This window comes from Melospiza melodia, chromosome 7, assembly GCF_035770615.1.
Source record: "Melospiza melodia melodia isolate bMelMel2 chromosome 7, bMelMel2.pri, whole genome shotgun sequence".
Classification (NCBI taxonomy): domain Eukaryota; kingdom Metazoa; phylum Chordata; class Aves; order Passeriformes; family Passerellidae; genus Melospiza; species Melospiza melodia.
In genome coordinates this window covers 4558685-4574168 of record NC_086200.1, presented here as the reverse complement: position 1 = coordinate 4574168, position 15484 = coordinate 4558685, and the positions used below count along the sequence as shown (strand labels likewise).

At 52.1% G+C, this 15484-nt stretch overlaps 1 protein-coding gene across 1 annotated transcript; it reads left to right on the top strand.

Annotated features, from left to right (window-relative positions):
• Positions 1-11902: 11902 nt before the first annotated feature.
• On the top strand, positions 11903-12618 carry LOC134420464 (olfactory receptor 14A16-like). The gene has a single exon (XM_063160631.1). It carries the CDS (start codon positions 11921-11923, stop codon positions 12614-12616), a length of 696 nt encoding a protein of 231 aa, XP_063016701.1. The 5' UTR covers positions 11903-11920; the 3' UTR covers positions 12617-12618.
• The last annotated feature ends 2866 nt before the right edge of the window (positions 12619-15484 follow it).

Below are 15484 nucleotides of genomic sequence, written 5' to 3'. Positions count from 1 at the left end.
TAAAATGAGCGCTTTGATTGGTCTTCTCGGGGGCCGCCCCTCCTCCCCGCTCACCCACGTTTGCGGTGTTCAGCGAGTCTTCTGCATTTCCTCCCCCCGTGTCATCATTCCAGCCCTGGTCACTCACTCCAGCACCATTTTCAAACGCATATGGGGGGGGTGCGTTTTTATCAACCGCTTCGGGGTCCGATATTATAGCAGCATTCCGCGCCTCCTGTGCTAGCCCCTGCCAAAACGTCCGCGCGTATTCCCCCCCCTCCGATGGTGAGTCCGGTCGCTGAGGGGGTTCTGGCGTTCGTGCCTCCGCGCACCCGACTGGGTCAAAGTCCTCCACGGTTTGCGTCGCTGCCCCTACCCCCAACTGCGGCGTGGCTAATAAACAAGTTCGCATGGCTTTCCAAGTTTCTTGCTCTTGCTGAGCTTTTTGCAGAGCCTGGATAACCCTGCCCCAGGATTTGAGGGCTTTCCCTGAGCCTGAGGACATGGTTTCCTCGACTAGAGCCTTCGTGCAAATATCCCAAATCTCCGGATGGAGAATTTCTACTGGGCTTTCTATAGCCCCAAGCTTAATCAGTCTTGGCACTACGAGACATAAATCCTTAAGCTTACCCTCGATACCCCACTGCGTGTGGATCTGACTTATGACTTTCGTGATAGCGTCCATGCTCCTCGCTGGTCTGGGGGCGTCCCCCCCGCTGCATGAGGCCAGCTGTGCAGCCACCGGTCCCTCATCCAGGCGATCCCTGAACCCTGGGCGGTGATCGTGTCCCGGGTTTTCCGCACCAGATGTTGCCTTCTCAAGGCGTGGCAACCTGGTTCTTAGTCCAGCACGGTGGCCCTAACCCCAGGGTCACTCAGTCCATAAGCTCCTGACACCAACGTGGCGGACAGCAAATGGCGTTTATTGAGGGGTCACAAGGGTTTTTATAGCTTGGGCAGTCAGTGTCATTTCCTTCTGCTCACGTCTGGCTGGGTGCGGCCAGGTACAGAGCAAAGGTCTGACTGCGGCGGGGGGGGGGGGGGGGGGTCCTGACTGACTGTACAGCCCGATTTCTTCTGCACACAGATCCCTAACTCTCCACACCATCCACACTGGAAAGAGGCCCTACGAGTGTCTCCAGTGTGGGAAGAGGTTTCACACCAGCTCCAATCTCCTCTGGCACCAGCGGATTCACACAGACGAGAGGCCCTTCCAATGCCCCGACTGCGGGAAGGGATTCAGAGACAACTCCACCCTCGTCACCCACCGGCACATCCACACTGGGGAGAGGCCCTACGAGTGTCCTCAGTGTGGGAAGAGCTTCACCCACAGCTCTCACTTGACCAAACACCAACAGAGGCACTGGTAAGGGAAGCCCTCGAAATGCTCCAATTGCAGGAAGACCTTAATGTACCACTCCAGCTTCATCCCCCGTGGGAGGATCCACGTTGGGCAGAGCCCTGCTGACCCACATTCAGTGATCTGTGCTGGGAGGACACCTGGCTGGTTATCCTTTTGGTTTGGCCCCAATTTCCTCTTGATTTTTCTTTATCACATCAAAACACCTGGAATAGGACTAAAAAGAAAGTAATTTATCAATGATGTCTAAAGTTCCATCAGTTAACAGATACTTGAGCAGCAATTTATCGTTTTGGGACATATTCTGGAAGATTTGTGGGTTCTTGGGGGATTTCAGGAAGGGTTCTCCCTATCTTTGCACTCCAAAATTCAAGATGGATTGATCTGTCACCTCAAAACGACTCAGTCCCACTGAAAACACCTCAATCTTACCCTCAAGGGGCTCAATCCCATTATAAATTGCCTTGTTCTCACCTCATAAAAACTCAGTCCCATGCTAAAATTACTCAATTCCACAGCCTCCAGGCTGAGATGGGACTGGATACAGAATGGGAGAAGTGGCATTCAAATTTGAGGGTGTGGGACCAGGATTGTGGGGGGCTGGGTGTGTGGGATGTATTTTGACAGTAAATAAAATTTTCAGAACTATTAGTTTCTGTCCCATTCATTTTCCATCAGTTCCGGTTCTGTTTTTCAGAGTGTCACCTTCTCAGCTGATTGTGTTTGTGTCCTCCTTTCTCTCCTGCCTTTCTTTGCCTGCTCTGTTTCTCTCTCGGTGTCTCCCTTGAGCCAGGTCAGCTCCCACCAAAGACCCTGCCCTGATTTAATTCCTTATCCATGAGCTTCAACAGCCATGGGTGAAGTTATGAAGGCTGGCAGTGAAATGTCACTGTAAGATCTTGCTCCACTTGGCCTTTGGCTCCTTCTTAAGAGCTTTGCCTTTGAGGGCAGGAACATCTTTTCCTGGCTGGGAACTGCCATTCCAGCCCCTGGGAGTGTGTGCCGTAGATCCCAGAGGGGCATTCCCGAGGCTCACAGGGTGCTGCTCCTGCTGTGCCTCCCAAGGAGCTGTGCAGAGCCAGGGCACAAGGTCCAGCAGCTCTGTTGCTTCTGCAGTGCCACAAGGGTCCCTGGTTCCATGAGTTTCTGTACTGTCAACAGCAGTTCCTTGGTTCCCATGATGCCCTGCTGTGTCACCATGGATATTTGGTGTCATGAAGTTCTTCAGTGTCACAATGGCCTCCCTCGCTCCATGAGCTTCCGCAGTGTCACAATGGCTTCCTTGGATGGGCAGTGTCACTATGCAGCCCTGCTGGGTCACCATGGACTCTTTGGTTCCATGAAGTTCTGGGGGTGTCTCCATTGTCTCCTTGGATCCACAGTGTCACAATGGACCACTGGATCCACATGGCCCTGCTGTGTCACCATGGCCCCTTGGTTCCATGGCACCCCAGTGTCACAATTGGCTCCTTGCTTCCATGTCACTTCCTCAGTGTCAAAATGGCACCTGGCCCCTTCATTCCATGAGGAACACAAAAGTTTCGTAGAAACATTAAGCAAATCCTGCTTAATACAGCTGGAAACATCTGTTTGCATTCATGAGAGAGGTTAAAGGTGAGGACGGCACCAGCAGCTTCCATCTGCAACGGAGATCCAGGGAAAGGACACAGACAGAGAATTCTGCTCCCAGAGATCATTTCTGCTCACACTGTACCTTGGAGAAAGGTGACACCATTCCAGGAAGCCTGTAGTGAGCAGGTGGTTCCTGAGTGGGGTTTGTTGTTCAGGAAACCTGCTCAGGCTTTTCCATTCTTTCCTTCCCAAAAGGAAAACTTCTCCTGGGCCTGTGTGCAGGCAGAGCTCTGAGGAGAGTAGGTGGGACATGGTGCAATGGGCTGGGACATGGAGCTGCAGAGCTCAGGGGACAAGGTTCTGCTGCAGGGCACAGGGATGTCTGTGCAGGTGGGCCATGTCAGACATGGTGAGGCTGGGGGTGAGGAGCAGCTTGTCCAAACAGGGTCAGCCCTCAAGGGGCTCATTCTTCTCTGTGCCCAGACCTCCTAAGGAGACATTCAGCATCAAGATCACCTGGGTAATGCTTCTCTCAGCTCTTCTCTGATCTGGAAAATAATAAATACTCACTTAATTAAAGAAAAAAAGGATGAGGTGCATTTTGAAATCTTTCTCCTTAACAGAACTCCAAACTGACTCCAATCAGCTGCAAAAGCCCTGGATAGAAAGAAGGAAGGAAGGGAGGCAGGCAGGGAGGCAGAAAGGAAGGCAGGAAGGAAGGCAGGCAGGAAGGAAGGCAGGAAGGAAGGCAGGAAGGCAGGAAGGCAGGAAGGCAGGAAGGAAGGAAGGAAGGAAGGAAAAGAGCTCCTGAGGGCTTTCTGTATTTTGATGATCCCCACAGTGGATTTGGGTCTGAGTCCAGGACCCTTAGGCACTGAGAGAAGGATGAAGAAGCTGCTCGAGAAGTCAGAAGCAAAACTCCAAGTGCCTTGGAGCATCGCTGGGCCCCACTGAGGGCAGGGAGTGCCAAAGGCTCCCCAAGGACTGGTGAGAGCAGATCCTTGAGGCCAGGACTGCAGGGAGCAAAAGGCTCTGAGCAGGGAACTGCAATGCTGAGCAAGGCCTGGGCTGGTTGGGGGAAGCAGAAAGGCCAAGCCCTGAGCCCAGCCTGGGACAGCAGGGCCTGTCCCTCACGGTTGCCTCGGGGCTGTTTGTGGGCCAGGGTGATGTGAGGGACAGCAAGGACAAATGTCATAAACTTGTGTGACACTGCAGATCCCCATGGAACCAAGGGGCCAGTGGGACACTGTGAGGCCTCATGGAAACAAGAGGCCATTGTCAGCCTGCAGGGCTGGAACACCCCAAAACACTGAAATGCTGGGGATAACCAAAGCTTCCTTTCCTTGAGTTTGGTGCACAGGAGAAACACCAACCAGATATTGTCAACATGGGCAGATGCAAAGAACATTCTTGGTAGGAAGGGACCCACGAGGACCATCAAGTCCAGCTGTTAAGTGAATGGCCCACACAGGGATTGAACCCACAGCCTTGGTGATACCACCACCATGCTCTAATCAACTGAGCTAAGAGGTCAAAATGACACCAAATTTTACTGGCAAAATTTGGACAGTCAAGGAAATTTGGCAAAGGGTTTAACCTAAAAATCTTTAACCCTTAAGATGCTTAGTTACCCAAAAATGTTCCAGGTAAGTAGGATTAGAAGGGGAAGAAATAGAGAACATCAGAAAGACAGAAGATCTATAGAAAGAAACTCACATAGGTACCAACTGCTTGGGCTCCAGCGTCACCAATGGAAGAACCCCTGGAGAAGGCAGGATCCAGACCATGGGCTGGTCTTGTGCTCTGGCTTTTAACACTCTGGGCCTTCATGGGCCTGCCCCTGGGGTGGGACTGCCAGTTGCTTGTCCAATCAGAGTCAGGCTAGGCACCAGCTGTTACTGTGTGATTGATTGACAGCTCAGCCAATCAGAGTGGGGTTGGCACAGCTTTGTGATTGACAGCTCTGCCAGGCCAGGACAAGGGGCGGGGCTCTGTCCCACCACGAACCAAAGCCTGACCCGGCCCTGGCCACACACGGGTATTTCAAACATCCCAAGGTATCTCGGGACATCGATCTCATCCAGCCTATGACAGCGACCCGAGTGACAATATGGAACCTCATGGAGCCATGAGTCACTTGTGACAATGCGGGTCCAAGGACACTACGGAACCTTATGGAATCAAGGAGATCATTGTGCAACTCAGGGGCCCTATGGGCGCAAGGGTCAGTAATCAAACACTGAGGTCCATAGAAACAAGGAGCTATTCTGACACAGCGGGGCCGCATGGAGCCAAGGGAACCCTGTGACTGTTGGGGCTCATGAAACCAAGAAGCCATTGTGACACTGCAAGACTTCGTGGAATCAAGGAGACCATTGTGACAGTGTGGGGAACCATTTTAAAAAAAGAGAACATGGAACAGGTTTGCCTGGTTTGGCCTCTTGGGGACTGTGTGACAGGCCCCACTGAATTTGACATGCCAAGGGCCACTTCCCATTTGACCGTGAAGCACTGGGGCTCTGTGCTTTCCTTCCTGTGGAAAAGAACTCTCTTTCTTGTCTAGGCTCACATGGCCAAAATTAGGATTCTACCTCTAAAATTCCCTATATTCAAGGGTTACTCTCCAAAAAAATCTACCAATACAGTCAAGTCTTGCCAGCCTTGGCCTCTGGTGACTGCCTATCATCTGACCCTGCACCACTGGGGCTCACTTGTTTCCTTCCTATAGTCCCTTGTGACACTGCAGCGTGTTGTGGAGCCAAAGGGCATTGTTACACTGTAGGAACCTGTGGAACCAAGGGGATCATTGTGACACTGTGAGTGCCATGGATCCAAGGGGCCACTGTGACACTGTGGGGTCTTGAGGAGCCATGGAGACCATTGTGACACTCGGGAGCCTTGTGAAATGCAGGGTATCATAGTGACACTGCAGAGTACCATGGATGCAATGAACCACTGTGACACTGTGGGGCCTCATGGAACCAAGGACATCATTGTGGGTCTGATGGGCCGCATGGTCCCAAGGGGCCAGTGTGAAGCAGCGGGGCTTTGTGGAACCAAAGGGCCATTGTGATCCTGCAGGGCACTGTTGATCTGTGGAGAGCATTGCAAGGCCCCATGGAATCATGGAGACCATTGTGACACTGTGGGGACCCATGGAACCAAAGGGCCATTGCGATCCTGCAGGGGCTCATGGAAGGAAGGGGCCATTGTGACACTATAGGAACTTGTAGAACCAAGAGGATCATGGTTGCACTACTGGACCCCAATGGAACCAAGGGGCCATGGTGATAAAGAGGGGCTTCATGGCACCCAAAGACCATTAGGACACTGTGGGGCCTTGTGGAACCATATACACCATTAAGATCCTTAAGGACTTGTGTAACCAAGGGGCCATTATGACACCTGAGGGCATCATGGAAGCAAGGAGCCATTGTGACACTGCAGGGCCCTCTGGAAGCAAGGGAACATGAAATAGGTGTGACTGCCTTGGTCTCCCAGGGGTCATCTGACAGGTCTGGCTGACCTTGGAATGTGGAAGGCCACTCCCATCTGCCCCTGAAACATTGGGGCTCTGGGCTTTCCTTTTTATGGAAAAGAACTGTCCATTTTTTCCAGGCGTCCATGGCCAAAATTTGGATTCCACCTCCAAATTTCTGTGTATGGAAGGATTGCTGCCAGACAAAAGGTGCCAGGACAGACAAGTCTGGCTGGTCTTTAACTCCTTAGTGCCAGCATTCACCTATTTTCCGAATACTGGAAAGGGCTCTTAGCTGTTCTTTGTATGGAAAAAATCATCCTTCTCCAGGCACAAATATTCTAAATTAGGATTCGACATTCATAATTTTGAATATCCAAGGGTTGCTCCAAGCAAACCTGCTTGGACAGACAGGTCAGGATTGCCTTGGCCTCTGGTGGTTGCCGTTCATCATCTGCTGAAACATGGGGGCTCCATGGCTTTCTTCCTATGGAGACCAATGTGACATTTGGGAGCCTTGTGAAATGAAGGGGCCATTGGAACACTGCAGAGCACCATGGATCCAAGGGACCATTGTGACACTGTGGAGCCTCGTGGAACCAAGGATATCATTGTGGCTCTGTTGGGCTGCATGGTCCCAAGGGGCCAGTGCAAATCAGCAATGTGGGAGTTAGCCCGGCTGTAATTCACAGTCAGACAGATTTTACCCCAGAAGAACTGGCCGTGAGTTTCAAGTCCTAGGAATCATTCGATTTACTTAGGTTGAGCTTGAGAAATCCCCCATAAGCCTTTATTGTTGTTATGCTAAGTTGTCCAAGTTCTACTCCCCTATTGGTTTATTGGTTACTTATTTCTTCTATATGATTATTGTTCTAGTTTTCTAGCCCCAAGTGTCTATGTTGTTGCTTCCCCTTTGTCTCAGGTTTTAGGATCCTGCCCCTTGTACTGTGCTGGACTTCTCCATATTTATTATTTTTCACCCTGTTATTAAAGTTCCTTTTAAACAACTCCATTGATCCTGCTCCTTTTCATTTTCACCACACTCACCCTGAACTCAGGGAGCCAGGGATGTTTGTCAGAGCCACCTTCATTGTGACATTTGGTGCCCAAACAGGCACCATGATATTCAGGGCTCCCTGTGTCAGTCATGTCAGCTGGGGTTAGCTGACGGATAGGCCAGTGCTCCCTGGGATTTTGGATTGTGCTGGGCCTGGCGGATTCATCATTGCTTCAAGGGACCTTGCCCAGGACTGGCAGGGACAACGATGGTTTCACCTGCATAGGATTGCAGGTGGGTTTGGGGAAATGCAAGATATTTTATTGCCCATTTTGCCACTGTGTTTTTACAGTATGCACCCATGTCCCATAATTAATTTGAGGTGTTGCGGTGGCTCTTCTCCATAAGGCAAAGAAAGGAAAATGGCCAGCCATATGTCCACAGTAGAAAGGAGTGTATATGGATGCTTTAATTCTCACTGGTCATGATGAAATATTTTCAAAGAATGAATAAAAATCAATCATGAGGTGGACCATTAAAAAATTTCCAGACACCTCTGGTGTCGAAATCCATACCACTGAATTTTAGGACTCAGTGGAAGTTAAATTGTACAACCTTTTGATCAAAAGGGACTCCATTGCATCCCACATACTCCCCATCATCCACACCATCCTTGAGACCCTTCACCAGCCAGCAGCGTGTTGAAAACTCAATCCATTGGTCACTCCTAACTCGGGACCTCGCCCCAAACCTGCCTTTATCAGACTTTCCACAATGGTCCAAGATGGTGATGGCCATGCTCTCTCGGAGTATCATGCCCTGGAGAGTTAAGATGGAAGGAGCCTGAACGTGGCTCGAGAGCCCGATCATCCTCCCTCCATCTTGGCTCCTCCATTTCCTGCTACCACAACCTTCTCTTCCGCCCTGAATGAACCTCCAGACTCCACCCCCACAACTGTGGGTCACACCCCCACTGTCAATCATTCCACCTCCACCCTGGGACATGCCTCCAGAATGCCAGTCCAGTTGTTTGCCATCCTAAATCAAGGCCCTTCCTCCCCAGCACCTGACAAAATGGCAGTGCCCTTTGCCTCACCCTCCAGCAATAATATGACCCCATGGTCAAAGATACTAAGGCCAACTGTCACACTATTTCTAATCCAAATGTTTCTCCTCCAAGTTATTCTTCCTCCTTAGAAAATAGTTTCGATTCCCCAGAACCATCTCACCCCTTTAACCCCAGAAGATCCCTGGGAAATGATCTGGAAATAAGCAGTTAAGGAAGGAGACTGGCAAACAGTCTCGAAACTCCTCGTTGCCCTGGTATGTTATGAAAGAAGGGGGCAGAATCCCAGGTATCAGCCATTGGTTTGAGGGGAAATCAAGGATCTGTGTAGGGCAGATATAGACCACAGAAGGGACTTACCTTGTTTTAATGGCCTGATGAGGGTCATGTTTACAGCACGTCTTAACTCCCTATGATTTAAAGTATATTATGAGCATGTTGTTGTCACCTACAGAATACACCCTGTGGGAAGGGGGATGGAAGTGTTTACTAAATCAATTAATAGCGACTATGCTAATAATGAGGCAAGAGTGGAATCAACCATCTAGCTGGAGAAGGACAACACAGCCTACCAGATGACCAAGCAGCAGGTATCCCTAGAGAAGTATTGGATGATATCAAAGAGATGGCTTTGCAAGATTTAATCCAGGTATTGGATGGGAGCATCCCCAGTGTGGACTACCTTGGGTGCCTGCAGCTAAAGCTTTAGGACAATCAGACCATCTTGGGTGCCTGTTAAGTAAGCAAACCAATGCTACCTCCCTCACATTGAGTGGCCTGCTCTCAGACATAGAGACCATCAGACATGCCACCTTGCGGAACAGTGATAGAGTTTTTACTCTGGGCAGAGGGGCATGGCTGTGCAGACTCTGAGGGTATTTGTTGCATGAACCTCTCCATCCGCAGCTAGTCAATCCACAAGAGCATTCAGGTACTTGAAGGATTCAAGAAGCTTCAAGTGGAAAAAAAAGACTGGTTCAATAAACTCTTCCAGTCCAAGGGACTAAAGGGTTGGATGATGTCTATCTAAAACAGGACTATTAATTCTCTTAGTGGTTGTTGTTGTATTGTTAATTGTCTCATGTTTGTTTAGATGCTTTTAGAAAGTCTTACAAAATTCTTTCAGTTTTGTCTTTGTTGTAAAAAAGAAAGAGGGAAAATACCCAACACAGGCTCCTCATGGACTCCTTGGAGGAGAGAACTGGAGGACAGGATGGCACAAAAACCTCTCAGGCACTCAATTTTGGAAGGAAATTCCTTAAAAGTCCCTAAAAGTATACTTAAATCCATAAAGTACCTTAAAAACCTTGAGTATATAAAGCCATTAATGAGCCCCACTGAGTGTCAGTACAAAGCCCCCCAGGGACTCATTAAAGCAGATAATTGGGGCCATGATTGTACAAACCTCTCACACAGTGTGTATCAAAAGGGAAACACCAAGTACCTTAAAATAATTGAAGTACCCTGTAGTATTAATGAGCCCTTCTGAGTGTTGTTACTGAGAAAGCCTCTCCAGGGAATAATTACAGTAGATAATTGGAGGCAATGATTGCACAAACCTCTCAGAGACTCCAAGGCAAAAGCCAAACCCAAAGTTCTTTAAAATACCTGCAGTCCCTGGGAGCATGAAGGAGCCCCCAGGGCCATTGCTGAGCAAGGCTCCCCAGGGACTCCTTCCAGCAGATCCTTGAGGCCACTGGGATGTGGGCTAGGGGGGGATGCTGAGGGCAGGACAAGGGGCTTACAGTGCCCAGCCTGGCTAGGGCTGTGCCAGGAGGCCCCGGGGCCTCAGGACAAGGTGTCTCCTCACAGTCCTTATTGGCACAGACCCTGCTGTGCCCCAGGGCACCAAGACTTGGCTTCCCTTTGTCCCCACCTGTCATCACTGCCTCCAGTTCTCTGCTCTGCCAGGGGCCTGGGGACACTTTCTCAGCTGTGCTCCTCAGTGGGACCCATTAAAAGTCCAAGAAACTTTGGAGTTGAATTCTGACTTGGAGTTCTGGAGAGGTTTCTTCAGCTCCCTCTCAGGGACCGAAGTTCAGGGCCTCAGCACAAAGCCCCAGAGGCTCATTAATGTCCTGGTGCTGTGTCTGTGCTGCTGAGCTGGGCTGGGCTCCTGGCACAGAGGCAGCTCCTGGTAACCAAGAGGAACTTCAAAAGCACATTTCTCTTGATGAGCAGCTCTTCTGCCAGCCCAGCAGGGCTGGGACACTGCCTGCAGCCACCTGGGCACAGCACAGAGGCACAGAGAGCTTCAATCAGTCAGGGCTGGGAAGGTGCTGAGAAGTGCCTGGGGCAGAATCACTGCCAGCCCTTGGCACAGGAACCTCTGGCTGCAGGACAATGCAGCTGCAGCTCCGGGAGCCATCTCCTAAAGCTGGAACATCGCAATGCCTACAGACTCTGTGAGTACATTCTCTGATTGTCTCTTGTGCAGAGCAGCCAGGGGTGCCCAGGGCTGTCCTGCAGAGCAGGGTCCTGCAGCCCAGGGCGCTGTGCTGGGGCAGGGACTCTGCTGCCTGCCAGGGACAGCTCTCAGCCAGCCCTGGCAGCTGCTCCCAGCACGGGGGGACAAGATCTAGGTGGAAGGAGACAGCTGGTGCAGCTTGGAAGTGTTTTCTTTGTGTGGTGAGGATGCTGCCTTGTTCAGGACTGCTCCCAGCATGACATTTAACTCCATAACATTTCCAAGTAGGTTATACAGGAAGCACACCAAGGCAGGGGCTGCATAAAAGGGAAAATCCTGCTTTTTTATTCTACTACTCTGGGTGGCCATGATAGGAAATTGGACATAGGTATTCATCTCTCATTTCATGCGGAGAAAAATCAAAATATTTTCTCTCAGATCTTAATAAACCAGGCAATGCAGAAATAATCACAGGAGCCCTTAGAGGCGGCATCAGTGTCACTTTTCCAGCCTCCTCATGGCTGCTGTGATGTTGCCATCAGACCCTGCAGAGCAGAGCTGTCCCTAGGAAGTGCCTGAGCTGGGAGGGGTCTGCAGGGCAGAGCTGAGCCCCCAGGGCTGGGCTGGGGTCTGGCAGCACTGGCAGGGCTCAGCCCTGGGCATAGGGAAGCAGCTGCTGGCAGGGACAGCTCCAGGCAGCAGAGCCCTGGGCAGGCAGTGGGGGGAAAGTGCCCCCAGGCTGTGCTGGGATATTTCAAGTCCTCTCCAAACCCAATTATTCCATGAGTACTTTTTTTACAGATCCCCATGCCAAGACAGCACAAATGTGCAACAGCAGCTCCATCAGGCACTTCCTCCTGCTGGCATTGGCAGACACGCGGCAGCTGCAGCTCCTGCACTTCTGCCTCTTGCTGGCCATCTCCCTGGCTGCCCTCCTGGCCAACGGCCTCATCATCAGCGCCGTAGCCTGCGGACACCACCTGCACACGCCCATGTTCTTCTTCCTACTCAACCTGGCCCTCAGCGACCTGGGCTCCATCTGCACAACTGTCCCCAAAGCCATGCACAATTCCCTCTGGGACACCAGGGACATCTCCTACTCAGGATGTGCTGCTCAGGTCTTCCTGATTTTCTTCTTCTTTGCAGCAGAGCTTTACCTTTTGACCATTATGTCCTATGACCGCTACGTGTCCATCTGCAAACCTCTGCACTATGGGACCCTCCTGGGCAGCAGAGCTTGTGCCCACATGGCAGCAGCTGCCTGGGCCAGTGCCTTTCTCAATGCTTTGCTGCACACAGCCAATACATTTTCCCTGCCCCTGTGCCATGGCAATGCCCTGGGCCAGTTCTTCTGTGAAATCCCACAGATCCTCAAGCTCTCTTGCTCACAGTCCAACTTCAGGGAACTTGGGCTAATTGCTGTTAGTGTGTGTTTAGCTTTTGGCTGTTTTGTGTTCATTGTTTTCTCCTATGTGCAGATCTTCAGGGCTGTGCTGAGGATCCCCTCTGAGCAGGGACGGCACAAAGCCTTTTCCACCCGCCTCCCTCACCTGGCTGTGGTCACCCTGTTCATCAGCACTTCATTTTTTACATACCTGAAGCCCCCCTCCATGTCCTCTCCATCCCTGGATCTGGCCCTGTCAGTTCTGTACTCGGTGGTGCCTCCAGCCCTGAACCCCCTCATCTACAGCCTGAGGAACCAGGAGTTCAAGGATGCCGTGTGGAGACTGATGACGGGAAGGTGTCAAAAACATTAAACTTCTGCCCAATTTGTGCAACTCACTTGTAATAAAAGCCATCTTTGATACTCCTTTTTGGTTTCATTTTGGAGGTTCTTTACTGTTGTTTTTATTTTTTTCATATTTACACAGAGAAATGTCCCTTTTTCTGCTATTTCTCCTTTTATTTCTCTCCACCTTCCCTGTGGTCACAGACTGTGCCAATGAGGAGCTATTCCCTTGGTGCATTTTTAAGGAACTAAAGGAACTCCCAGGCAAGTTTTCTGCAGAGATGCCGTTTAGTTGCCTTCTGTGGATCTGCAGCAGCAATGTGTGTGTGCAGAGCTAGGGGCAGATCAGGGTTGGCCCAGCAGCTGTGCCCAGCAGCAGAAGCAGCACTTGGTGTTGCCAGTGCTGCTGCCATGGCCCTGCCCTGCCGCCCTGGTGGCCCTGGTGTTGCTGCAGGGCCTGAGTGCTCTTGGGGCTGGGCACAGTCCTGGGGGTGGCAGTGCCGGGGCTGCAGCAGGGACAGGCCATGGGCACTGCTGGGCAGCGCTGATGCCTCAGGCCAGGCCCTGGGAGCTCCTGGCTCCTTGCCCAGGCTCTCTCAAGAACACAGCCAGGCCAATGCTCAGCAGAGAAAAGCCCCGTGAGCAGCCCCAGGCTGGCCATGGGCAGGCTGGGGGCAAACAGCATGGCTGGGGCTCTGCAAGGGCCCTGGGGAAGACGGGAAGGAGCAGCAGAGCAGGGGCTGATCCATCCCCAGTGTGCTGGACAGCCCAGGGCAGCGTCCCAGATCATCCTGATGGAGCTGCCAACAACATCCCCCATCTGCAGCCCTGGCCTCTCCCCCAGCTCACACAGGTGCCCCATCCTTGCAGGCACTCACACAGCAGCACTGTCTCAGCAGCCCCTGTTTGCATTGCACACAGCAGGGGGAGCACCCCCATGCTGTTGGTGTGGGGAAATGAACCTGAGGGAGCACAAATGCCATCAGCCCCTGGGGCCAGCAAGGGCTGGGGGACACCAGGGAAACCACTCAGGTTTGTCCGGGCCTCTGCAGTCAGCCAGAGAGTTTGTTCCCATCAGCTGGGAGTTTCCTGTGCCACTGCAGATGCTGTTGCTCAGAGCCAGGGCAGCCTGGCAGCCACCCCCAAACTGCCCTGAGCATTTCCTCTGCTTCACATTTGCTTTCTTTCCTCGTCCCTGATACAGATTTCTTCCTATTGCCCATCCCTTTTCCTTCCCCTGCAAACTGCCCATCCCTGTGTGCCCTTTTCTCCCCACTCCCCATTGCAGTTCCTGACTTGGCACCATGGGAACGTCCCTTGGGCAGCAGGATCATCCTACAAGTGCTGCAGGTATTGTCTGCAGGCTCCTGCCGAGCCTGGTGCTGCTCCCTTGCCAGAGGCACCCCAGGCCAGGGGGGCACATCTGGGCTGCTGTGTCTGGCTCTGGGGCTCCCTGTTCTGGGCAGTGAGGAGGAGCTGCAGAGGCTCTGCAGGACTGACAGGATGGGCTTTGGGGCTGTCAGGAGAAGCTGAGGGACCTGGGCTGCTGGAGCTTCTGAAGAGGAGGCCCAGGGCTCATCCTGCAACTGCTCCAAGGGTGGCTTCAGAGAATCACAGAATCAGCCAGGCCAGGCTGGCTGATCTCCAGGTCATCCTGGAGATCATCTCCAGGATCATCTCATTGGAGATCATGAGATCCAACCTGTGTCATGACAGCACCTCGTTTCCCCTGAGCCTCCTCTTCTCCAGGATAAACAACCCCAGCTCCCTCAGCTGCTCCTCACAGGACTTGTGTTCCAGACCCCTCCCCAGCCTTGTTGCCCTTCTCTGGACACGCTCCAGCCCCTCCATGGCTTTCCTAAATTGGGGGCCCACAACTGGACACAGCACTCGAGGTGTGGCCTCACCAGTTCTGAGCACAGGGGAAGAATCACTGCCCTGCTCCTGCTGGCCACACCATTCCTGAGCCAGGCTAGGAGCCATTGGCCTTCTTGCCCACCTGGGCACACTGCTGCCTCATGCCCAGCCTGCTGTCCATCAGTCCCTGCAGGTCCCTTTCTGCCTGGCTGCTCTCCAGCCACTCTGTCCCCAGCCTGTAGAGCTGCAGGGGTTGTTGTGGCCAAAGTGCAGGACCCAGCACTTGGTCTTGTTCAACCTCACCTTGTTGGATTTGGGCCCTGGATCCGGCTTGTCCAGGGCCCTCTGCAGAGCCCTCCTACCCTCCAGCAGATCCACACTCACACCCAGTTTGGTGTCATCTGCAAATTTGCTGATGTTGGACACAATCCCCTCATCCATACCATTCCATGCAGACATTGAAATCCACACTGGCTGTCTCTGATCCCTCGGCCATCCTGTGGGTGCCCTGTGATGGCACTCAGGGTGATCTGTTCCATAACCTTGCTGGGCACCCAGGTCAGGCTGACAGGCCTGGAGTTCCCCAGATCCTCCTTCCAGCCCTTCTTGGGCATGGGCTCACATTGGCACCTCCAGCCCTCTGGGCCCTCCCTGCTGAGCCAGCACTGATGGTAAATGATGGAGAGCAGCTTGGGGAGCTCATCCACAGCTCCCTCATCCCCCTAGGATGGATCCCATCCAATCCCACACACCTGTGAGCATCTGAGTGGCTCAGCAGGTCAGCAGCTGCTTCCTCCTGGATTCTAGGGGTCTGTTCTCTGCCCTGTACCCATCTACCAGCTCAGGAAAACACTTCTCCTCAGGACAACCTGTCCTAATATTGTAAACTGAGACAAACACTCTGTTAAGTATCTCTGCTTTTCCCTTATCTTTAGTTACTATATTCCCCACTGCAATCAATAAAGAGTAGAGGTTTTCCTTCTCCCTCCTTTTGCTTTATGTGTTTTTTCACAAACTTTTTTTTTTTAAGGATGGGACA